The sequence below is a fragment of the Mytilus trossulus genome, chromosome 1, assembly GCF_036588685.1.
Source record: "Mytilus trossulus isolate FHL-02 chromosome 1, PNRI_Mtr1.1.1.hap1, whole genome shotgun sequence".
Taxonomy (NCBI): domain Eukaryota; kingdom Metazoa; phylum Mollusca; class Bivalvia; order Mytilida; family Mytilidae; genus Mytilus; species Mytilus trossulus.
This window is the reverse complement of record NC_086373.1, coordinates 31,107,276-31,134,660: the sequence shown is the minus strand read 5'-3', so window position 1 is coordinate 31,134,660 and position 27,385 is coordinate 31,107,276. Positions and strand designations below refer to the sequence as shown.

Here is a 27,385-nt window from a genome sequence, read left to right as displayed (position 1 = left end):
AAAAAATATCGCAAAATTGACAACACTAAGTGACAGAGATAAAGCACAACCCACGCACGTTCACTATTCATAAAGAAACGTACAAACAAATAATATAATAGTCGACACAACATGCAAACATCAGAACAACAACATACATCTTCAACCAACGACATACAACACAGGACATCAACAACAGTGACGTAATTACATAACGAACATGTAATCGCGAACTTTTACACAATACCAGTTCCTCTTCTACTTGACATTCATCGGTAAAACACAACTTTATAGTTTAATTTTGATAACATACAAACTGTTCTGTTTCAATGTTTACCAGATTGGTTTTTTATTGTTATCATTTTCATGATGTTGAAAGAAGATGAAAGTTTTGATAGGCTGACGGGTAAACATCGATTTTAAAGTGCTCACAGAGATGAATAAACAGGATTTCTGATGACCGTCGTCTAATGAATTTTCGGTCAATTTTTGTGTTTTCTTGGTTTTTATTTGTTTATTTTGTAGTTCCTTGTTTGTCTTGTTTTTGTTTTTTTCTTTCTTATTAAAAGTTATGCGTTATTTTAGTACGAACGCTCAATACAGGTTACTTAGAACAACCACGCGCACCACCATAAACACATTTCTCAAAAAGTAAAAACAAATATTATGCTGTTAACATTGCATAATATCCAGTCAGTTATAAGGCTTGACAGAATCACGTGTGTGTGATAATCAGGAGCATGCTAAGACATCCAAATAAGGGGTCAACATATGACGTGAATTTATATGTAACACATCATACTGAACTGTACAAAGTGACCACGTTAAACTTATCATAGTTATAAGCCAGGAAACATTTAATACACCGATTTCCTGTACCGGGGACACCAGCAGTACTTATAAATATCAAGTATTAGACCTTGTCATATTTATAAGTATACAAAATGAACATACTGAAAATATTTTGTTTGTTTTCAGGATATTTCTATACTAAAGCCTCTGGTAAGAATTATATTTAAAATTTGTTAATATTATAAAGAGAACGTTTTGGTTATGAATTATTAATAAAGAGGTGTATATGATGACAGTAATGTTGCCAGTGCCCAATTCGGAAGCCATAAATTTTAACATACTGTTCCCCATTGACGAATAAGAAATTTTTAAGAAAAAATTGATCCAATATCCCTCAGGCCAAGGTGCCCGTATAAATATTTAAAACCCTCCACCAGAACACATATCGAGATCAGAAGCGGTCTGTAATGAAAGACACATGTATAAGTGTTCCATTAACTTTTACTTCACATCTCATTGACCTTGATAATGATAGATGATTAAGACACTCTGATCGTGTTCGGCGTGTTTTCGTATCAGTAACAGATATATTTTAAAACAAAAACAAGTATGGACACAGACGCAAATTGTCAGTGGGGTTAAAGGTCGTTACAAATGTATTGAAAGCTAGACTGGAAATGTGTATTAACAAATTGAGTTGATGTGTACATGTCTTCATTCAAATGCATTGACTGATAAAAGGGGGGGGCTTCAACTACCACCCCTCTCTGTGGATTAGTTGTTTGAGTGTTTGAATATGGAGTTTGTTAATAAATAGCTGCACTGTAAGCGCATGATATGTCTTGATTCCTTTTAAGCTTGCTTAAAGGTTGAACTATTTTGTTTTGTACAATTATTAGTCTATTTGTTTTCTCATTTCATTTGTTTTATATTTGTCATTTTAAGGTCTTTTATAGCTGACTGTGCTGTATGAGCTTTTGTCATTGTTGAAGGCTATTTGGGGACCTGTAGTTGTTAATCTTGTTTTAAATTTTGGAATGTAGCTGAAGTCAACAGACTTAGACAATTCACCCAAGTTTTATAAAATGATGTGGAAGTGTTTATGTGAATAATTGAGATGGGAAATGAGGAAAGTGTCAAAGTGACAACAACCCAACCATAGAGTAGACAACAGCTGAAGGCCTCCAATGGGTTTTCAATGTAGCCAGAAACTCCTGCACTTATAGGTGTCCAAAAACTATAAAATCCCTTCTTTTTTTTAGCATATATAAAAATTCATAACACAAAAATGTATAATCTGAAATTTATTACAATCAAAAGGGACCTAAGGTCAATAGTGTAAACAATTCACCAAAGTTTAATTAAAGGTGATGGATGCATTTTTGTGTTATTGTTCAAAATTGGTCTCTTTTTTAAGGATAAAATCTCTCTTCATAACATGGAAATGGAAATTCGAAAATTTATAAAATCGATGTGGAGCTTATGTCAATAGATATAAACATTTCAACAAATGTTTTTGAAAGTAGGGGGAAGTGTTTTCTAGTTATTGTCTGAAGTGTGGATGATGGACTGATAGACAACAGTATACTGTATTATGTTGTGTGTGAGACATTGGTATAATAAAATGGTTTCGAATGAATAATGATTAGAAACTGTTTAATGCAGTTATTGAGGGAACAACAGTGAAGAAATTCCTAAGATCAATGCGTTTGAATCCGAAGAATCAATTTTTGTTGAAATGAAACAAAGTTCAATTTTTGACCCTTTGGATCTTAATGTAGACCAATTTGAAAAAGGGACAATCCTGTGCAATTGAATATTTCTTGCTATTGTGCAATACTGTGCAATTAAAAATTTCTTGCTATTGCACAATACTGTGCAATTGGAGATTTCTTGCTATTGTGCAATACTGTGCAATTGAACATTTCTTGCTATTGAACAATACTGTGCAATTGAAGATTTCTTGCTATTGCAGAATACTGCACAATTGAAAATTTCTTGCTATTGCACAATACTTAGTATACTAATTTTTGACCCCGATTTGGACCAACTTGAAAACTGGGCCCATTATCAAAATCTAAGTACATGTTAATACTCACCATATCAAAGAACCCCAAGAATTCAATTTTTAATAAAATCAAGCTTATTTTAATTTTGGACCCTTTGGACTTTAATGTAGACCAATTAGAAAACAGGACCTAAAATTAAGAATTTGGACATGGTTAGATTTGGCATATCAAAGAAGCACAATACCGTAATTCATTTTTTTAATGAAATCAAACAAAGTTTAATTTTGGCCCCTTATTCCTTGGGACCAAAACTCCAAAATTAATCCAAACCTACCTTTTGTGGTCATAAACCTTTATAGATTTCTATTAACTTATACTAAAGTTATTGTTCAAAAACCAAGAAAAATGCTTATTTGGGGCCTGTTTTTAGCCCCTAAATCCTACTGTTGGAACTAAAATTACCAAAATCCATCCCATCCCTCCCTATGTGGCCATAGACCTTATGTTAAAATATCATAGATTTCTGTTTACCAATACTTAAGTTATAGAGCAAAAACCAAAAACAATGCTAATTTGGCCCCTTATTCCTAAACTGTTGAGACCAAAATACCCCAAATCAATCCCACCCTTCCTTTCATGGTCATAAATCTTTTGTCTAAATTTCATATATTTCCATTTTACTTTTACTGAAGTTAGAGTGCGAAAACCAAATATCTTTGGATGATACCAATGTACAACCAAAAAGTTTTCAACTTTTGCGGTTGTATAAAAATGATGTCAAATCAAATTTTTAATGGGGTTTGCAACAGTAATTATTCAACTACTCATTTTAATACATCATAAAGTATTAAAGTGTAAATGTCATACAGTCATGGTGATGATGCCTCCGCTAGCATATAAAGTATAAAGGTACATAAATCAAGAACTGTAAAAGTGAAGCTGCTAAAAATTGAACTTAAACCAAGTTTAGAGGTACCGGTAATAAGCATTGTATACACATTTCACTAAATTTAGTTGAGACAAACTTGAGAAATTTTTCCATTTGTGAAAGGGGATAACCCTAGAATGATAATCAAAGTGCTTGTAATCACTGAATGGCTATCAAAGACTGCTTAAATTTATCAGTTGGTAGTAAAGTGAATTTTGCATTGTATATTGTATATATAGCATTATTTTAAGTCGATTCAACTACTATTCTGGACAGAGAAAGATAATTCCAATTTTCAAAGAAGATTTCATAAAGCAATGGTTTTAGGTAATATTAATTCAACAACCATTCTGGACAAAGAAAGATAACTCCAATTTATTGTCTTGAATCTACAAAAATGTTTGTTTTTGGCCCTCAATTCCTCGACTGTTTGCCCCATAACCCACAAAATAGACCCCAAACTTCTACTTAATATGGTATTAAATATTATGGTACAGTTTCAGAACAATTGAAATACTTATACACAACTTTTTGTACTGACACAAGATTAATGCTGGTTTTGGGCACCTTTAGAACCCTTATTCATAAACCTTAAGGACTATATATATATAACCGCCCGAAAACAATCCCAAGCTTCCTTTTATGATTATAAATATTATGTTATAATTTAATGGCTTCCTTTTTACTTATACTGAAGTTATTATCTGGAAACCATCCGTCTTGGGAAGACGACGACAGGATACCTACATGTATTTCAACTGCAAAAATTTCTGTGGTTGTATAAAAATTTCAAATATGTACAATGAAAAATAGTTTCAAAATTGATAAGCCTAGATAGGCCTTATAATTTTTTTCCCACATAGTTGAAGGACCATTTACACTCAGGACCGAGTCATAAGTAGGCAGTTCAGTCTACAGATGTATTAAAACAACCTAGCATCATATTGCTAGTAGTGGGAGTAGCATTCTCGGGTAAATTTGTTCTTTTTTTTTTCTAATATGTTTGGTTCAAATCAAAATAGAATGCTTTTATCTCCCCAATACTTACATTGGAAATAGAGGTGGTACTACTTTGACAAATCCTTGTACATGAGAGTTTTCTGTCAAATCTTTATTTCACAAAGAATGAATTGCATAACAATGAACTGAGCTCAAAGCAAAGTACTTTAATAATACACTTAGACAAAGAGCTAAATCCAGTGATATACTTTGTACTACAGGTCCTTCATTAACATCCATTGACCAAAACCATATCTCAACGACATTCCATACTACATGGTTGGATTCGGAAGTCCTGAAAAAGACATGATTTTTTTTAACATATTTTAAGTATATATATACACAAGTTAAAACTTTCTTGTTGTATAATCATTCCGTATCTAGCAACTGTCAATTTGCTTAATGCACATATTGATATATGTTGAGTGTACCTCTGTTGGAAATAAGAACACACAAACCTCCACCTAGTTTTAGTCAATGGACAAAACATTCAAAACTATAAAATATTATAGATCTAAGACTTGTCAGTGTCTATCTACCATTGCCACTGAATCAGTGATATATGTATTGTACACATAATTATATACATGCAAGACTAAAATTATAAAGTACATTTTGTACATACATGTTTGTATATAAGACTAAAACTGACATTCAGTCTTTACAATATCTTCATTCCCAAAGTCATTTTCAAATCTGACTTCATGGTAAAATAAGATTCCATATCTACAACCAATTAAAAGGAAAAATCCCTCTGATAGACTAGCATTTAAATCCGATTTCTAAAATGGAAGCTAGGTCACCATGGAACTTAGAACTAAAAAAAATCAAACAATATATCTGATATATTTCAAATGCATGTACATGAAATAATATAAATCTCTAAAATTCACCATATTGTTCTCTTTTTCATCTTCTGTTAGATACTGTATATCCAGTGGCGGATCCAGAAATTTTCTTAAGTGGGGGCCCACTGAATGACCTAAGAGGGGGCTCGCTCAAGTCATGATTCAGTGATTCCCTATATAAGCAACCAAATTTTTTCTCAAAAAGCAGCCCCCCCCCTAAATCCGCCTCTGATATCAACCTCTAGATGTCTTTCAATTACATTCAGTTAAGTGTGGGTTGATCTTTGATTGTTGTACATGTTACAACCAGATTCCCGGCAGGGGGCAACTTTGTAAGACTGCAGAGGTTCAAGCTTAGATTTTGAAATAAGGCGGAAAATGTAACCTTTTCAATTTATAAAACAGGTTCAACATCATTTCTATACATATATATAAACATATTCTAAATTGTGGACACACCTTCATTAAATATTCTAATTCAATTAGTGGAGGAGATCAAATTCAAAAGTTGCAATGGTTAAATACTCCAATCACAGTCTTTCCTGCTAAAATCTCATGTGTAGAATGTGATAAACGGTTTTTGGGTCTATATATTGTCCTTGATATTGAGGTTATTTTGACACAGCAAAATATAAAGAAAATGTAAACTTTGATCTGGAAATTGACTTCGTTTTCCCAAAATAAGCCCACTTAAACTGAACTTTAAATGCAAAAGACCTCTAAATGGCTAACAGATATTGCTATATAAAAGAATAGTCCTTGATATACATGTACATGATATTAAAGAATTCATGAAATTTACACTGATTCTGTCAGTTGAATGGACTAGAATGAGATAAGTTATATACATGATAGACATAAAGGTTTTTTCCAACAGTTGTGGTGTAAATTAAATTAGTTGTATTTTATGGATGATATATTTATGTATATACATGTATGTAAATCATTGGCTCTTCAACCAATGATATTTTACAATATCGATTATTTGTTTATTTTTCTAATGTTGGTATTTTTCAGCATACTAAAAATGTGTTAACACAACACGAGCACAAGCTTGATAGGGTGTCCTCACACAGGATGACAGGGTTTCTGCTGGTGGTCCCCATTTTCCCAATTTGCGAAAAAATAATACTTGTGGCGATAAAAATTCGTCATTTGCTGAAGAATTTGGCGAAAGAAATATATAGAAAGATTTATTTTCCTCCTTCTTGTTTATTTACTTTTTTCAAGTTTCTCTGACTTTAACTTATCAGACAATACTCCAAATTCACCTTGACGTCATTAAGATTTTGACAGAAAATCAATTATCAGCTTATCAGCTGATTGCAATTTACAGCTATCGACAACCAAGGACTAATTAATAAAGGTGTTGATTGAATTGTTTGACAAAATGATATGGTTGAATGGCTTCCACTAAGTGTCACATACAGGAGTTATTTACCACTTTTCGACTCACGTGTTTGAAGAACTCTTTTGACGTCTCCTCTCCATGTAAAGATAGTTTAGAAAAGAAAGCTGTTGTTGTGACAATAAATGTTAAAGGGCAAGAAAAATCTACGATTTAAAACTTGAATTATCCTTTGACTTTGATGTAAGTAATTGATCAGGGAGACTACTATAAAGTCGTTTGAGTGACACGCGTGTTTCAAGCAAGTTTTACGTCTCAACTTTTTCATTTAAGATGGTCAAGATGGTGGTTATGAAGAAAGGGGGGGAGGGGAATGCATTCTGGCATCACAATTTCAAATGACATAGGATAACATATGATCTGTCCATATACATGTATGAGGGTAGAAATGGGGGTATCTTATTGAAGTATTCTTGCCAAATGAAGATTAAACAGTAATTCTTAGACATGACCATAAAAGAGGGGGATAAGACCTTTATCGGGACTCCGGGATCGGGTGTCTTTAAGCTCGGGATTATCCCCCCTCATAAAATGTACACTTTTTTCAAGACGATTAAAAAATCAGCTGAATTTGACAAATCACACTATTTGTTTTCCAAAAATAACCGTATTTGGATGGGGGTTCTGTGTATTCACATTATTTGAACAACTCTCGTTGGGCCGAGAAAAAAAAGATCTGTGTTTCAGGTAACCTGACCGCCCCTGTGTTTTAGCCCCGACCCTAACTTTTTTATTGGATCTTTCAAAAAAAAAAAAAATAATTATTATCAACCGACCCTGTTTTTGACACAGGCTTCTGATAAATGACATAATATTTTTTCTCTCTTGCATAGAAAGCCAGTAAAACATTTTATTAATGTCAAAAGGTATTCCAAATAGGTTAAAATCCAAGAAATTTGCACAGCAGGTGCTTCAAAAACATTGCAAATGGCCCAAGACCACAATTAATGAACCCGCTTTTCGTTGTTCGAATGTAGTTCCTTTTAATTAGAGTGTATTTTTCCTTAATTTTTTTTCTTTCCCTTCCCCACTCATTTCTTAAGATTTTATTCCGTGGAAATGAAAGATGAGAGGTAAAATAATTTTTTGGATGTTGTATTTAAACTCATTTTGATATGGAATGAGTGATTAGGCCAAGTGCAAAAAGTTCATATTTACAGTTTTCGGAACATCTCTTGACTTGTCCATAGGGGTATGGATGTATATTGGCTAAATTTGTAAAAGTGATTGCTTCAATCTTTCTGAATATTGGATATATTTTTGGACTAGTGCTATACATAAGACACACAAAAAATTTGACAAAAGTGCATGGTGCAATTTTTTTAATGATACAAAATGTTCTAAAGAAATGATAGAGAAATTAATTGTGGTCTGTGGCCAAATGGCACACTTCCCGTTTTTGAAACTAATTATGGATCCGGACTTGGAAAAAACATGATAAATACTCAATAACTCAAATATGAAATTTTGAATCATCACCAAAAAGTATACAGATATTAAGATTAATGTAACTAAGAAGTGTTTAAAGTTTTAAGCCATTATCAAGAATTGTTTTTGAGATACGGTGTGACATGTGAAAAAAACACCCCCCTGTTTAAGTTACAATGTGCCGTAACTCAAAAAGTTTTAATCTTATTTTCACCAAAAAGTATACAGATCATGTGACCATCATAAGAAACAACTATATTAAGTTTCATGAAATTTGGATAAGTCCTTCTCAAGTTATGGTGCCACATGTTTACGCTGGACAGACAGACGGACACCTGACATTTGTATACCATAATACGTCCCGTCTTTGACGGACGTATAAAAAGCAGTACTAAGCGTGCATGTTCACTAGAAACATATTCAAAGAATAAAGTTTTATAACTTCTTAATGTCATATCCAATATTTATCAAAACCTAAAGGGGAGTTACATGTATCTTACTTCCTATATTTTTTCGTGGATGTCAATACACCTAATCGCTATATATTCCATACCGGATAAATTCTAAAATTACACAACTTTTTCATCCAGTTGAAGCTATCTGGGGGCCGTTCAAACAATTCACCATGCACAATACTTTTTAATGAGACCTGTTTTAACTTAGTGTAAATACTTTAAACAAAATAATTTTTTACTTCAATTTTCAATTTCGAAAAATAGTGGATCATACTCTATTAAAGTTTCTTGATGATCGCTTTCTAAAGTTTTTCCTCCCTCAGCTCTCTAGTAAAAAAACCTTTATTTACAGTCGCATGACCCAAACAGAAAGTTGTACATACAGTGTATGACTGTTTTTCCCAGATTGGACTAAATAGCGATAATTAAATAAAGTGTAATTTCCGGGATTGTTGAAAACTTGCATTTTCATCCCTATCTGATTTTGTGGTTTTAACAATCCAGACAGACAAATAGCAATAAGGTGTTTAGGAAAACATGACCTAAAACCTCCTTCATATAAGACAAAAAACATGGGAACTCATACTGAATGGTCAAATGTGTGCAATATGAAAATTTCAGTTAAGATGGTAAAATCACAAATCAGCCGTTAATGTAAATGGACTTTAAGTATGACTTTGGAGCAAATTTAAAGGGAAATGACGGGGAAGGGGCAAATTAGCTCTCAAGGGGAGCAAATGCTGTTTAAATTGGTAAGCGGGTTTTAAATATAGAGGGAAAGTGGAGTCATCTTTTTTGACTTTAGTTACATGTAAATATAACTTATGTAGACTTACCTTCTAATTCTATAGACTATTAAAAAAAAACCACACACAACTCGGAACTATTTCTAATTCACTTGGACTACTGATATGCAAACCTAAAAACAAAAACAAAAATATCATAAAATAGTGATTGAAAGATTCATAACACTTTGAAAGGATAATTCAGACACGTGACGTGTTACACGGGGAGCATGTTTGTTTACAAATAATAATGTCAAATGATCGCGCACTGACCTCGCATGCTGCATCGCCCTTACAATTCACTAATACATGTACATAACCATTTTCATGCAAACATGCAACGTGAATGTGATTGGTTATCAAATAATACAAAAATAATGCATAAACCGTTGAAGAAGAAATTATTTCATCAAATAGATTGGATTTTCACTTTCGACACGAATAGGTCGAGTTGACATTCCTGTCATCGGAGATAGTATTGAGATAAATGGGATAAAACGGACCGTCAAAAAGGTCTAGAGAAGCACATCAGTAGAACCTTAACATAAATAAGTAATACTTACCAACATTTCTCTAATTGATAACATATAGAACTGAAATTTCACAAAAATACCGGAAAATAATTTTGTTGTCATGCTGGTAAATTGGCGCTAAATAATTATTCTTACTCCTATTGCTTCATGTAAAAAAAACCGTATAGAATTGAATTCGACTACAGTTCAGAGTAAAAAAAACGTGCATATGCAAAAGCCAGGTAATATGTTAATGATAAAGTGTGTATAAATTTTCGTAAACGAAGTTACCCGTATACTTCACCACGAATTACATTTGAGCGCAAAGTTCTGTATGTGTGATAGATTTGGTTGGTTTATGTAACATAATTTAGACTGGGATCCTGGCTAATCTTGATCTTACGACGCGCAGCTAGATTGGGCCGGATCCCAAGCTAATGTAACATCGTAGAACTCAAGGTAACGGATTTTTTTGCGTTGCTATTAGATGATTGAGGCCATCTATTTTTATTGCGGGTTCCACATATTTAAATCGGAATTATAGAAAAAATGGAATGTTGTGAGCAGAATCAAAACAGAAATGATGAACACTGCAACATTTCCAGCAAAATATAAATAGGATGGAGGATCTGTGTATTCACATTATTTGTAAAACTCTCCTTATTCATGTGAAGCGTGTGCTTTACATCGAGGCTTATTATGCTAATCATTGACGCCACAGTACTTCAACCAATCAGACAATGTTTATTTGGGGCATTCGATCGATTTTTACTCAGATTTTGGAATATTTCAATCGAAATTATAGAAAAATGGAATGTTGCTGGTACATATAAAATAGAAAATGATGAATACTTTTAGCTAAAGATAATTTGGATGGGGGTTCTGTGTATTCACATTATTTGCACAACTCTCCTTACTGATGCCATATTTTGGAATTTCCGTGACCTAAATGGTTCGCGAAAATTAATATTTTTATATATAGTATAGTAACAAATAAAAACAAACACATATTGTAACTTGTATGTTATGGAATACACCTGAACAAAATGTCTATACATATATATGTGTCTTCATCGGTGCATGCATTAAGTTTATTATCCATCACTTATTCATTTTTCTATTGTGTTTTTTATTTACATTTGTGGTTTTATATTCACTCAACACCTAATTATTGGCATTTTTGAAGATCAAACTTTTTCAATTTTTATAAAATTTAAACCAAATATGTAAGTTGACTCATAATGGTTAATAACATAGTCGACTAACTATCTCACTGAATTTGAATTTTATACAAGTTTCAATAAATCAGGGATAATTAATTTTCATATAGTATATAATATTGGGATACTTAGATATTAAACAATTAAAAAATGAGGTGGTCTTTTAATTTTAATTTTGTGAATGATGATAAGTTCATTATTTTATGATGAAAGTATATGTATTTTTTTAGCCCAACATATGCTATGTTAGGTATTACAAAACCTCCAGTATTTCACATATATATTGTAAATAGTTTTGTGTCTTTGCAGAAATAATTTTTATGTTCTCTCGAAACCCTTTTTAGAGTTGCTTGTTGGTTTGAATGATAATGTTATTTTGTTTATAAGAGCATTGAGGACTCAAAATGTGTGCATATGCGTTTGAATATATGTCAATATTGAGGAGATAAAGTAATGACATAAATTATTTGTTTCGTTTATGTGGAGATTCAAAATGAAATCATAACCCCCCCCCCCCCCCCCCCCCAAAAAAAAAAAACAAACAACCAACAATAACCAAGATATGTTACGCTTCTGTACCTTAAACAAGTGAAGAGCTATAGGATCAAACAAATTATTACGTACAGAAAATGTTTTGAGTGGCACTATCTACGAGATATATAAAAAAAATCTAAGATATGGTATGTTTGATCAATCATTAATGAAAACGAATTAGTGAAATAATAATTCTGTCAAAATAAGCTGAAAATATCGATGATGAATTGTTCAGTTGCAATTAAATATGTTGACCTAATAGACACCGTATTCATGTGACCTTAATCTAACCCCTTAGCGCATACATTATACGTGTTCAGTTATTTAAAGGAAAAATATGTTAAGATTGAAAATGAAACAAAGGTAAATCATTTAAACACATTCTTATACAATACAGTTTAAAACGATCGTTAAAATATAGTTCTAACCTATTAGGAAATAAAACAAACTCAGAATTGCACGCGTTAGGTATCTATATATTTATATCCATATGTATGTTATGTCGCTTATACGATCGTCTGCTGTCTCCGAAGGTCAACTCGATAGTTAAAATGGATGGCGTCTAGACTAAAAAAACCCACTAGAAACGATTATACATATTATCGATCCCATACCTCGAAAATTGATTATTTAAGCCTTTTTATAATTAATGTTTCAGTATGTTATAAATCACATAAAGAATTTGAGTCAAATCGTGTTAAAAATTTGACAGTCAGTTCCCCTTTTCTTAAACCATTGAGCACGTTTTCGATTCGAGTACAGTAGCTTGTTACTTTGTGTTGTCCAAAAAGCCGATCTGTTTAGCAGTCAAGTGCCATATACCATTCAGGTTTCGATATATTCTGTTATAACATAAAATCAATTGACATATAATTATCTACAGATAATGGTTTACTTTGCTACATTGCGTCGCCGTGAAAGAAAATGAATGTCAACATTGACAGTGAAAGAAAAAGGTGAACCATTTCGTTGACTTAATCTATCCACAAAAATCCATTTTATTCCAGAAAAAAGTAACTTAATCGATAACATGAAATGAAATAGACCTATACAAAATTAATTGCACGAGGACGCAATCTATTTATACTTATTTCTATGTTTACATCGGGCTATGTGATCCTCATCAGTATTCGACGGTGATCTCGATAGTTTATTAGATGGCGTCTTTACTAAAATACATACGATATTCTAATACATCTCATCGAGTACACGATTTGTGAGCTGTTAATTTCAGATTTATTGAATTGGATATATTTTATTTGTATGTTATAAATCAAATATGACTCAAATCGGTGAACACGAATTTGACAGCTAGTGCCCTTTTAAGTATCTAGTTTTTCACGAATATTTTTTTTTTTTAAAGTTATTCTTTTATTATCCTTCCTGAATACTAGTATTATATTTTGTCTTATAACACAATGCATAACCTTTTATCAATCATCTTTAGTAATTTGCTTAACTCATTCCTTTAAATTTGTTTTTATTTTTAGTAAATCTCGCTCTACATCGACCAACAATTCAAACATCAGTGTTTCAAAATCTGTCCTCCAATAGAGCAGTAGACGGGAATTATGACCTCGATATCAAGAATCTGTCGTGTGCCGTGACCAAGGCAAATGCCCGCGAAGTATTTTGGCAAGTCACATTGGATCAGATTTCTATCATAAGTCATATTCACTTTGTATTTGAAACAAGTAAGTACCAATTTGTAACTGGTTTAGATACTAAGGTTTCAAATACATACATATTATTAAAGAGGGACGAAAGATACCAAAGGGACAGTCAAACTCATAAATCGAAAATAAACTGACAACGCCATAGCTAAAAATGAAAAGGACAAACAGACAAACAATAGTACACATGACACAACATAGAAAATGAAAGAATAAACAACACGAACCCCATCAAAAACTAGGGGTGGTCTTAGGTGCTCCGGAAGAGTAAGCAGATCCTGCTCCACATGTGGCACCCGTCGTGTTGTTTATGAGATAACAAATCCGGTAAATAGTCTAATTCGGTAGGTCACATTTATGAAAGGGAAGGGGATTGTAGTTCCGACGTTAGGAACATATCCGATATCATTTGTGAAACGGTATTCCAAAACGGTCAACCAACTCGATATGGCGTCCGTAGAATTTACGAAGAGATGATTTTAACTTCACCATTTGGAACTCTTGATTTAATAGCTTCCTTGTGAGCTACAACCCTCTATCATCAAATTAATGATAGGAAATGCAAGCACGGGAATATCGTGTCAATTGGGAGATATATACACCGTATGTAGGTGCTGCTGGAATGTTGTTAATGATGCATAGTAAGCTCGTAGATATAGTTAAACACAACAAAAAGTCATAATTATCAATTCTTGAAAAGTGCTTATATATACACTTATATACTTTATTGTATTCAGTCTTGTGTTATCATGTTCTGTAAATTTTTGGAAATATGTAAAAATAGTTAAGTAGGTACATATGTTATTATCTGTCTTGAAACTCTTTGGAATTCTTTAATTGAAAGGGGGCGCTGCTACAAGCACATGTTTGAATATACAGCGTCTTTTCCAAATTGCTGCCGAAGGAGAAACAAGTACAGAAATTTGGTGACATTCAATTTCATATATATTGTTATCCCCTCCCCCTTCCCCTTCTTCCTCCTTGTAAAGAGGATTGTTAATGGTTGAATCGAATGAGGACATTAAGAGGGGTATCTGCTCCCAAAAGTTGAGATGTTAAGCTGGGGTCACACATTCACGATTTTTACTACCGTTCTTGACAGGACCATTCCCGATTGAAATTTATTAAAAGTCTGATCAAGATCCTGTGAATCGTGGATGGAAATTCAAACTTAAATTAAAATTTGTAAAAAAAATAATTTGATCACGACAACAATCAGATAGTGTTCAGGAAGCACCGATATTCAACCGTTTCTAAGCGAATAAGTCCCGATAATCCCGTTCTGAATCCGCTTCTAATCCGATTTGTATTTTTCGCCAGGTAAAATTCGACCGAGTCTGTCACGACTGCGTCCCGACTCTACCGAATGTAATCCGACTGAGATCAGACAGTGACCAGACAGTGAACCGACACTGACGGTAGTTATTTGTTCGAAAACTGTCGTCATATTCGGGATGATCAGGTACTGTCGGAACGTAATCCTATCACGGTCCGCTCTATCGCATTGCAAACGGCTTTGTCTGGTCTCAGTCGTATTGTATTCTGTAGTTGTCGGGACTCTGACTTGGGTATCATTGACGAATTTCGTATTAATAACGGGACTGTTTCGAACGATTTCGGCAAAAAACGGTTTGCAATCGACAAGATCTGGATGCAATCTGGACTCAATCGGCAGAAAAACAGCTATGAAAAATTACTCGGGATCATTCCCGTTCCACAGGACACCGTCCAGAATACACAAGACATTGTTCGGAATTCGATCCGATACAGCAGAATCTGTCACGACATAGCCACGATTGTAATCCGATTAGACAAAATCGGCTGAGTTGCCCCGAATGTTACGGGACGCACCTAATGCGGGGTTCACACATTGCCGATTATTGCTCCCGTTTGAGATCAGACAGCAATACGATATGAAAAGTGAAAAAGTCGGATTGGTATCCTCAATTATCTGGAATGTCCTATCATTGTCTGAACGCATACGTTTTAGTTCGTAACAGATTCCTACGGATCGGCAAGGGTCCGAATAGTTCGGCAAAGCATCCCGACCGTTAGGTGCGTCCCGTAACATTCGGGGCAACTCAGCCGATTTGTCTAATCGGATTACAATCGTGGCTATGTCGTGACAGATTCTGCTGTATCGGATCGAATTCCGAACAATGTCTTGTGTATTCTGGACGGTGTCCTGTGAAACGGGAATGATCCGGAGTAATTTTTCATAGCTGTTTTTCTGCCGATTGAGTCCAGATTGCATCCAGATCTTGTCAATTGCGAACCGTTTTTTGCCGAAACCGTTCCGAAACAGTCCCGTTATTAATACTAAATTCGTCAACGATACCCACGTCAGAGTCCCGACAACTACAGAATACAATACGACTGAGACCAGACAAAGCCGTTTGCAATGCGATAGAGCGGACCGTGATAGGATTACGTTCTGACAGTACCTGATCATCCCGAATATGCCGACAGTTTTCGAACAAATAACTTCCGTCAGCGTCGGTTCACAGTCTGGTCACTGTCTGATCTCAGTCGGATAACATTCGGTAGAGTCGGGACGCAGTCGTGACAGACTCGGTCGAACTTTACCTGGCGAAAAATACAAATCGGATTAGAAGCGGATTCAGAACGGGATTATCGGGACTTATTCGCTTAGAAACGGTTGAATATCGGTGCTTCCTGAACACTATCTGATTGTTGTCGTGATCAAATTATTTTTTTTACAAATTTTAATTTAAGTTTGAATTTCCATCCACGATTCACAGGATCTTGATCAGACTTTTGATAAATTTTAATCGGGAATGGTCCTATCAAGAACGGTAGTAAAAATCGTGAATGTGTGACCCCAGCTTAATTGTCGGGATGCTTTGCCGAACTATTCGGACCCTTCCCGATCCGTAGGAATCTGTTACGAACTAAAACGAATGCGTTCAGACAATGATAGGACATTCCAGATAATTGAGGATACCAATCCGACTTTTTCACTTTTCATATCGTATTGCTGTCTGATCTCAAACGGGAGCAATAATCGGCAATGTGTGAACCCCGCATAATATTACACTATTATTAACAAATTTATAGTCAAGGGGAGATAACTCTAAATTAATGGACTTTTCAAAAAAATCAATTTCAATAATTGATGACATTTGTCTTTTTATTATGACATAATATGCTCATTGGTTCAGACTGTAATGAAAGTATTGTATATTAAATTCATAATTGGTACTTATAATTGTAGCGTATGCAAATTTTATACATGTATCTTTTGATATGATTGATTTGAAACATAATCCGTCACATCTGTGATCTGCATCATCATAATATGTGTTAGTTGTTATTTTGTCTTTAGCGGACCATAAATATATTTATTTCATTTATTCGTCATTTTTTCATAGATTTTTTTTTTTAAAGAAATTTCTGAAGTAAGCTAGTTGAAAATCTAAATGTTCTATAAATCGAGCAAAACATTTATTTCCAAATTAAATTTTCATATAGAACTTTTCTACAACTTTAAAACTATCCGTGTAGCGTACATTCATTCAGTGAATAAAGGTAACAGTAGTATACCGCTGTTCGTAAGATAACGACTGCCATTTTCCTGATTTTCCTGATTTGGTACAAGACATTTTAAGAACAAATGGTGGGTTAAACCTGATTTTGTGGTTAATAAAATCGCGCATGTTTATGTCAATGTTAAATATAACACTAAAATGACAACATCACATGACAGGACTTTAGTACAAAAAAATTCAAGAACATTCAGTACAGAGAAATACATATATTTTTCGACATGCTAATTTAATACTTTTCGTCTACATGAGACATCAGTGACGCCTACATCAAAATAGTAAGAAATTCAAAACAAATCCAGTTCATATATTAAAACCATAATTAAAAGTGATGTGATTGTCAATGGGACCACTAAACAACAATGGCCAAAGGTCACGGATCTGATTGTAGTTATCAAATGTACCAGGATTATAATTTTATACGCCAGACGCGCGTTTCGTCTACATAAGACTCATCAGTGACGCTCAGATCAAAATAGTTAAAAAGCCAAACAAATACAAAGTTGAAGAGCATTGAGGACCCAAAATTCCAAAAAGGTGTGCCAAATACGGCTAAGGTAATCTACTCCTGGGGTAAGAACATCCTTAGTTTTTCGAATAATTCAAAGTTTTGTAAACAGAAAATTTATAAAAATGACCATATAATTGATATTCATGTCAACACCGAATCTGAGACGGACGTGCATAATTACTTATGTATATTTAATCAGAAACAAGTATTGTCAATTACGTACAATTATACAATTAATTTTTCTTTGTCTTTTCCAGCAAAAGAAATAGTAAGTATCTTACGGAACCATGAGGTGTATGTATCATCCAGTCGTACTGTTAAAACAGGTTACCTCTGTTACAAAGAAGCAAGAAAACATCCTAGTGGTCTTACCAATGAAGTATATTGCTTATTAGAAGGGCGCTTTGTTACTTACTACACAAACCATTTGTATGATGGACGAGTGGCGCTTCTGTTATTGTGTGAAGTTGAAGTTTATGGTAAGGTACAGTTTATGGTAACTAGTGATGATCACTGTAATTGTGCTGATGCACTCGTATTTTTGAGCGATGATTTTTGATATTCCAATACAGTTCCAACAACATATTTGGTGGTTGATTGTCCGCAAGGATAATGAAATTTTAAACATTAGTTTTTGAGATTTATTTTAAAAAATTGAACATAATTGAATTTTCTAATACTCTGTAAATAATAACTAAACTGAGAAGAAAGGAGCTAAAGCCAAACTATTGTTTTTAATTTCCCGATTTTTCACACAGCTTCTCAGGGCTTTATGAATTGATGAGGTTCTAAATAAAAGCCTTTATTTCTGTATTCTTTAAGAGTTTGACTGACCTCTTGTATCTTTCGCACCTCTTTTGATTTTTTTTAGTAGTTTTACTGTATCCTTTATAACTTTATCTCAATATTCTCTAATCACATTACATACTTCTAGTTTTATTGATAAATGAATAAGGTATTGAAAATGATGTGGGTAACTCAACATTTGCTCATACGAAACTTACCCAAGAGGACATCCTGGATAACCTTAGGTTTATATACTATGTTATTTTGAAATTTCAACCAAGGTTGAAAAACTGAGTTTTCCATTACTGTTTGGATACCTAAACTACATAAGTGTCCTTACAAATAACATTATACTGATGAGTCTCCCAAGTGCCTCACGAATCATCTCAAGTTCTAAATTGTTAACATGAGTTTTATTAACCGACAAAGCCGGGCTTCCAAGTAACTGGTAAACTACATATTCTAGAGGTGGCATGAGTCAGATATGGATACCAAATATATTGTAGTGTGAATACAATCTGAGATTCTTGCATCTTGCAAAAGTATTAAAACATTCCACCTATTTTACAATTGAAACAAGTATTCTGTATTCCAAACATAAAGACAAATAGGAAGAGTTGGTCCTGCTTTGTTTCATAAAAAAAGAATGGCCAACGTCTTTTATTCCCCTTTAAAAGTGTCCTGTACCAAGTCAGGAAGATGGCCATTGTTATAATATTTTTCGTTTCTGTGTGTGTTGCATTTGAACGTTGAGTCGTTTGTGTTTTCTCTTATTTTTGAGATATTGAGATAAGACGTGGCACGGTACTTGTCTATCCCAAATTCATGTATTTGGTTTTGATGTTATATTTGTTATTCTCGTGGTGTTTTGTCTGTTGCTTGGTCCGTTTCTGTGTGTGTTGCGTTTCGGTGTTTTGTCGTTGTTCTCCTCTTATATTTAATGCGTTTCCCTCGGTTTTAGTTTGTTACCCCGATTTTGTTTTTTTGTCCATGGATTTATGAGTTTTGAACAGCGGTATACTACTGTTGCCTTTATTTAGTGAGAGATAGATCTAACTTTGTAAATAATCACTTTGATTCAAAAAATAAATTCCTGATATTATCAAGATGCTTGATTTCTTGATTGGCAACATATATATTGTTACGTTGAAGGAACGTGTTTTTCAACAAACAATTGGCATTCCAATGGGAACCAAATTTGTCCCTTCTCTTGTCGTGTTGTTCCTTCCTTCATATGAGGTGTAATTCATTCAGAAACCACTCGGGAAGACAGAAAAGAAGTAAGCCGCATCCTTAAGCTTTACTTTCCGCTAAATAGAGGATGCTCTTTCACTAAATAATTCAAATTTTGGTGAATATGTTTAACGCATCTATCAAATCGAACTTGAGTTAAAGGATACAATAGATATAATTAGGTATGCCTCATATCTTGACTAACATCTGGACATTGGCAATGAGGGTCGGCTGTTTACAAAAATTATATAAAAGATATATTCTTCTTCCCAATTGTGAATGTTTGACCATTTCTATGTATCAATATTCCAACAAGGCCTAAATAGGGAGTATATATCTACCAGATGACACGGTACTCAAGGGCCTGTATTTCATCTAATTGGTGTTTGTCTGTTTGTCTTTTCCCTTTTAAGCCATGGCGTTGTCAGTTTATTTTCACTTATGAGCTTGACTGTCCCTTTGGTATCTTTTGCCTCTCTTATCTATTCTTTGTGTGTTAGGAACCCATTATTCTCTATCTATAATTTTTTGTTGTCCAAATTATCTATAGTCTATATTGTTTGCCATACGTTCTGCACATTTGCAAGTTATTCTCTTTCTCTAAACCCCACCCGGACTTTCGTTTATACATCCTTGCCTTTCAACCTTTTGGGTTCGAGTCATTGCATGTGCGACAAGTCACTTCTAGATAGCACTTCGGGCGCACTGAATTAATACTTTCTTATCTTTATATGTAACTTTGTTTTTCGCAATTGAAGTAAGAAGATAAGCTATAACTTGTGACCGTTACACAGTCATTACCTGCATATGTTATACAATGCCTGATTTCAACGAAAATGTTTTAATAAGTCATTATTAAAAATTAAAATAAAAAGAATTTGACTTTTACCGTTTAAGGTTGTCCGATTGGTTTCTTTGGACCTGGATGTAGCGATAGATGCAGTAATAACTGTAGAACTCAGCCATGCGAACCAGATTTCGGACGTTGTATTGGTGGATGTCAACCAGGATTCACATCCGATCAATGCAATAATGGTAGGTTAACGTTTTGTTTTTTAAAAGTCTTGAACTATTGGTTACTAGTATATTTATCATAATGGTACAGATTCCCAGCTTAAAATGTGTACAATTTAGATACATGTTATACACAAGTATTCCACATTACAAACTAAAAGACAAATTGAAAGAGTTGGTATTACTTTGCTTCATAAAAAAGAATGGCCAACGTAGATACAAGTATCTTGTCTTATTAAGAGATAAATCCTTCTTTGTAAAGAATCACTCTGATTCAAACAAAACATTCTCTGAAACCGATATTATCAAGATGCTTGACTTCTTGATTGACAACATATTTGTTACGTTCGGAGGACGTGTTTTTCAACAGACTGTCGGCATTCCAATGGGAACAAACTGTGCCCCTCTACTTACCGACTTGTTTCTTTATTATTATGAGGCTGACTTCATGCAGGAACTTCTTAGGAAGAAAGATAAGAAGTTAGCAATATCCTTTAACTCTACTTTCCGCTATATAGATGATATTCTTTCACTAAACAATTAAAAATTTGGTGACTATGTGGAACTCATCTATCCCATCAAACTAGGGATAAAGGATACTACAGATACAGTTAAGTCGGCTTCATATCTTGACTTACATCTAGAAATTGACAATGAGGGTCGGTTGAAAACAAAACTTTACGACGAAAGAGATGATTTCAGCTTTCCAATTGTGAACTTTCCATTTCTAAGTAGCAACATTCCAGCAGCACCTGCATACGGGGTAAATATCTCCCAATTGATACGATATTCCCGTGCTTACATTTCCTATCTTGATTTTCTTGACAGAGGTTCGCTGCTCACAAGGAAGTTATTAAACCAAGAGTTCCAAATGGTGAAGTTGAAATCATCTCTTCGTAAATTTTACGGACGCCATCACGAGTTGGTTGACCGTTATGGAATACCGTTTCACAAATAATATCGGATATTTTCCTTACGTCGTAACTACAATCCCTTCCCTTTCATGAATGTAACCTACCGAATTAGACTATTTACCGGATTTGTAATCACATAAGCAACACGACGGGTGCCACATGTGGAGCAGGATCTGCTTACCCTTTCGGAGCACCTGAGATCACCCCTAGTTTTTGGTGGGGTTCGTGTTGTTTTTTTCTTTAGTTTTCTATGATGTGCCATATGTACTATTGTTTTTCTGTTTGTTTGTTTTTTCATTTTTAGCTATGGCGTTGTCCGTTTAATTTAGATTTATGAGCTTGATTGTCCCTTTGGTATCTTTCGTCCCTCTTTTATATAGATACACGTCAAAGAAAGGGCAATATGGTTTATATCTTTTTAAGACCATATTTACGACATTAACATTGTACGTTTCAGAGCTTAAATTTTATCCTATGTAACATGTTGATAAATTTTATGAGATTTTTTTTATAATTTGCTATGTTTATTACTCAGAATGTGATCTTGGTTGGTATGGCAACGGTTGTGCCTTAACATGCAGTCCAACCTGTCTCAACAATGACTGTTTTAATACAAATGGAACTTGTAAACAGTGTGTCTCTGGTGCTACAGGAGATATGTGTGAAGGGGTAACTAATGGTACATCAAATACAGATACAAACCCGACAGTTCCGAGTAAGTTGTTTTTTTCTTATCTTTAGGTCTGATAACACCAAAAAGAATATTGATTGCATCATTCCATCAGTTAACTAAAAATTAAATAAATAAGGATACAACTATTTAGAGTTAAATGCCTAATTTTTCTTATGATACACTTAATTTAATTAAGTTTCTGATACACTGGAAATATTCATATAGGGATAAATTTCTCCCGGTCCTAGAGCATTTCATTGGGTTTGACGGAAACGTAAATGAGTACTGCAGTCATAACATGAAGAATGAAAATAACACACAAAGAAAGACGTGCTTCCGAGGCACTTGTCTGCATAAACCTTGAAAAAGCACTCAAAGAGAAACATGGAATGCTTAGAATTTGATAAATACTAATTAGAGCGAATTTATTGCAAGTCAAACCAGTTTGAGTTTGGGTTTCGGGTTTATAAGACCAGATAAGAGTTCAGAGAAACATTAGGGGCTGTTGCCTAAACAACAAGTTCACTCTTTGTTTGTTTTTTTAAATATAAAGAAGGGAAATTTGGGAAAATATGTTATAAATCATATCAATTATGCAGCATTTAGCGTCCCCAATTTTGCAGTAAACTCAGATCTATTAGATTTGCTTTGTTAATCGGGGTGAAAATAAATGACGGTGAAGATCATTTCTTATAGGAATGTCTCATTAATCATGTATATTGTCGTATAAAACTCACTTATATAGTTTCCTCAACCCAAAAAGGAACATAAGGCTAAAAGTATATAAATACGCTATTTTTTACAGACGAAGGCTTGATGAATGAAGCGTTAATCAATAGAAACAATGGAAAGTACCAGATAACAATCGGAGTACTTGGTCTGGCTTTGTTGGTTTTAATCATTATGGTGGTTTGTTATCGATTCAGATACAAGTAAGTGACCTATGATCTTATACACTCACTCTTATTTGCATCATGGTATTTTAGAAAGCAAGTCCAATTTCCAAAAATAAACCTTTACACATAAGATCACAATAAGGGACCAAAGTACACAACGTTCCGCTCACACTACCACATTCAAAAGCTCTTTGGACCGAAAATATTGGTAATACTCTTATTTAGCATATATATTTAAAGACAGTTCATATTGAGATGAATATCTTAAATTCACGTTTTTAAATTGATGTAATCATAACTGCATGTATGATAAACTACTTCTAACGATTCATGAAAGATGATTAGACGAACATACCGAAAAATCTCTCCTCTTCTAGAAATCAAAGAATCACTGATTTATAAGTATGGATAAAGGTATATTGAAAACAAATTTGGTCTATGAATTGAATGTACACAAATTTAGATATGTAGACAAAACGTTGCACATAATAGTGTATGTATATTCATTAATAAATCAAAATTGGAATGCAAACATGAGAATAACACATGTTGTATACCAAGTCAGGAATATGACACCGTTTGATGTGTTTGAGTTTTTGATTTTGCCATTTTATTAGAGACTTTCAGTATTTTAGTGATTTTTCATTTCATGATGTTTAATAGATAAAAAAAATCACGCTGGTTATACCAAGTAATCATATTTAACTTATATTACAAAATTAATCTCCGTTCGTTTTAACAGAAAAATTGAGAAGTTGATAGTAGCGACCAACATATCATCACCTACAGACACAAAATATCCTAATTCGGAAGATGATCCAAGTTACCACACCTCAGATCAGGGTCAGCTTTACCCACCGTCAGGACATCCTATGACTGAACAAAAGCACAGCATCACCAAATCAAATACAGTTCATATTTACGATTCTCCCAGTACAGATTCAAATGACAAAAACTACAATGCAGTAGAAGGCAAAGGAAATACTCTGTCATATGCAAATGCAAAATTTGGAAAAGGTGAGAATTTTGTATTGCGGATATCCAGCAATTGATTTGGTTTTCTCTATGTACAAACACATTCTGAATGGAATTTTATTCAAAGTTAATAATAACCCCAAAAGTTTTGTATCTTAAATTTGTAGGGCTATATTTATACTTTTCCTACAGAGTTTTGAATCGATTGGCTGGTTTTTTAATCTGCAAACCCGTATTTTTCCTTATAATTATTAACCTCACATCTAAAGATGTCACTTCTAGCACACATTTCGTCTTGCAGCACTAGCACATGGGAGAGCATTTCAATGCTGAGATGAAATATCATTGATACATTAATTTTCTCTAAGCTCAATGTTCTTGAATTAGTTAATATCTCTCGAAAAACAAATACTTTCTACCTGGCCTTAGCATTTTTAATCATGTTTTTGTATATTTAATATGTATAATGAATTGGTCTTTTCACTGATTATATATGAGAGTCCCATTTATGATTCTGATGTAGAATAACTCAAACCAAAATTGTAGGCCTGTATTCTTTGATGAGTTTTCATTCTCACAAATTATCAAACACCAGTGCATATTCTGTGCGTCCCTTTTGCGCAAAAGTTCTGAATGATCTACTACATTATCGTCCTTAGTGACCCTCTAGGGATCTTGTCAGTCCTCATACTCTTAATATGAGTTTTATTGTATTAAGCTTTATATTTTGGTCTATGTTGTTTGCATATGTTGTGTACAAGTAAAAAATTTGTACAAATCAATTGTACAAATTATAATTAGTATTTTGATTGTACAAACTGTAGTTTATACAAAAAGAGGCTGTTCAAATTACAGTTTATACAAAATTGAACGAAAAGTCATTACATTTTGAACAATAATTTATGATATGAATCTTAGTGAAAATCATTATTGATACACTTTTTAATATTCTTAGTAAATGATCACATAGTGCACCTTATTTTCAAATAGAAGTGTAGTTCTTTATTATTCAAATGATCAGGTCAGTGAATTATGACATAGGGAATTACATTTGATTTTCACATTTACATTTAGAAGTGTTGTGACTTCCTTTTCATTTCATGGAGAAGAATGAACAACCCATCTGTTTTGATAACTGTTTAACTAGCGCACGTTTAAGCTCAGAAACTACTGGTGTGAATAGACATGTGTCTCCAACAGCTTCATTTTGGCATTCATACAGCTATTCCAATTTGATACCAAAAATCTCCAGATTTAACAATTTCGCCTCAGATATTTCAAGGATCAGTTAGGGCACGATCATACTGAGGAACATGTATAATGACGATTACCCCAAACAAAAAGTTCTAATAATAACTGTCTTTTTCTTGGTTAAATCCAAGTCTGATAGTATGATAGATATTGGCAATCAGGATGACACTGGTTCAAACGGTGCACATCAATCATATATGCTAGGATGTGTTCGCTGTCTGGCAAAACGATCCAAGCTGAATATCTATCCAAGAGAACAAAACTATAAAAATGCAGAACTTGCTTTCCGGGATAATGTCATTATTCTGATTCCTCAGTATGACCGTGCCCAAACTGATATATCTTAGATGTAATTATTGAATCTTGGGAATTTTATTACCACATTGCAACAGCTGTAACAGGTTATCAAATTGGAGATGCTAAAGACTCATCGTTATTCACAACAAAGCTTAAACTTTCGCAAATGACGCATAAAAAAAAATTCAAAAACTGTTAGTCAGAGATTTCTTTCATGTAAACGCAAATGGGATGCAGCATTTGTAAATGTAAATGTAAAAAGCAAACGATGTTGTGCATTTCCCGATGCCATAATAGTTACTCTGACATGTTCAAACAAATTATACAGAGCTGTTTTCTCAATAAATGCATGACTATAAGATACATATTTCTGGTTTGTATCAATGTTGTTTTTTTACACAAATCAATACTATATATTATTGTACAAGTTATAAGTGAATTTTAGTCAAATTTGATTCTACAAGCATTTTCGATCAAAATCAAATACAAATTATAATTTGTACAATTAAATCGTAATTTGTATATAATGATAACTTGCACACAACATAAAATCATGGTTTGTTTATCTTTCTTCGTTTTGTTATCTTCTAGTTTTTATTTCTAAAAGTGTTACTTTCTTTTATTTTATTTTTTTACTATCATAATGTGAATCTTCTAAGCGATATTAACTTTAATATAGAGATCTTTTATAGTTGTTGATTGAGGTTGTTGATATAACTAAAGAAAAAATAGTTGCTGTGTACTGAATTCTAGGAATTGATATCTTATCTTAATACATTGGCTAATAAATAAACTCATCATAGATACCAGGAATAAATTTTATATTTACGCCAGACGCGCGTTTTGTCTAATAAGACTCATCAGTGACGCTCGAATAAAAAAATGTCTAAAAGGCCAAATAGAGTACGAAGTTGAAGAGCATAGAGCACCAAAAATTCCTAAAAGTTTTTCCAAATACAGCTAAGGTAATATATATTCCTGGGGTAGAAAAGGCTAAGAGACATTCATTTAATAAACAATGTTTATTTTTTTTCCATTTCAGATCCAGGACTAGATTATGAAGCTTTAAGAAGAGAAGGGATTTTCCCTAGAGAAAGCCATCATATCTATGACCCTCTGCACTCGTGAAATAGTGTAAAAATTACTAATGTTAAATTAGTAATATCTTTGTAATTGAGTATGACTTTTAAATCAATTAAAGATGAGAGGCATTTTTCGGTAATTTTTTGATATCGCAATTGTATACATGAAACTGTGACTAGCTAACAAAGTCCTTAACAATGAAAGTTCAACCAATGATTATTTTTGTTTTAAAGAGCACAAACTAGTATGCATAACCTAATTGTGGAAATGATGTTAAGCTACCTAACTTTTAAAAAAAGTACTATAGTAACGTTTGTCGGATGACCGCAAGTGGCGGAGGATCCCACGTATTTACCTAAAAAAATAATCATATCTTTATACCTGAAAGTAAAGTTAAGATACATAGATATATATTTTTTTTCTGAGACAAGATCCTGCGTAAATGATGAATAAATGCCAGGTAATTCGACCTCACACACACCGTACTAACTATTATATTGCAGTGATTTACTAATTTTTATCAATATTTGTATGATTTATTGTTATGTATTATATTAATATTTTTATAGCAGTTATGTATATAGCAGATCATCTAAATAAATCTGCAAGCAATTTT

General features: G+C 33.3%; 1 protein-coding gene across 1 annotated transcript; it reads left to right on the top strand.

Annotated features, from left to right (window-relative positions):
• The first annotated feature begins 822 nt into the window (after positions 1–822).
• Positions 823–27,385, top strand: LOC134721383 (protein draper-like). The gene is made up of 8 exons (XM_063584349.1): positions 823–981; positions 13,388–13,591; positions 17,905–18,126; positions 20,564–20,701; positions 22,130–22,309; positions 23,073–23,199; positions 23,906–24,180; positions 26,729–27,385. Exons 1-8 carry the CDS (start codon positions 924–926, stop codon positions 26,812–26,814), a joined length of 1,290 nt encoding a protein of 429 aa, XP_063440419.1. The 5' UTR covers positions 823–923; the 3' UTR covers positions 26,815–27,385.

Coding starts and splice junctions, on each gene's coding strand:
- LOC134721383 (XM_063584349.1), top strand. CDS start 924: ATGAACATACTGAAAATATTTTGTTTGTTTTCAGGATATTTCTATACT. Junction 982..13,387: donor TTTCTATACTAAAGCCTCTG/GTAAGAATTATA, acceptor TTTTATTTTTAG/TAAATCTCGCTCTACATCGA. Junction 24,181..26,728: donor AAATGCAAAATTTGGAAAAG/GTGAGAATTTTG, acceptor TTTCCATTTCAG/ATCCAGGACTAGATTATGAA.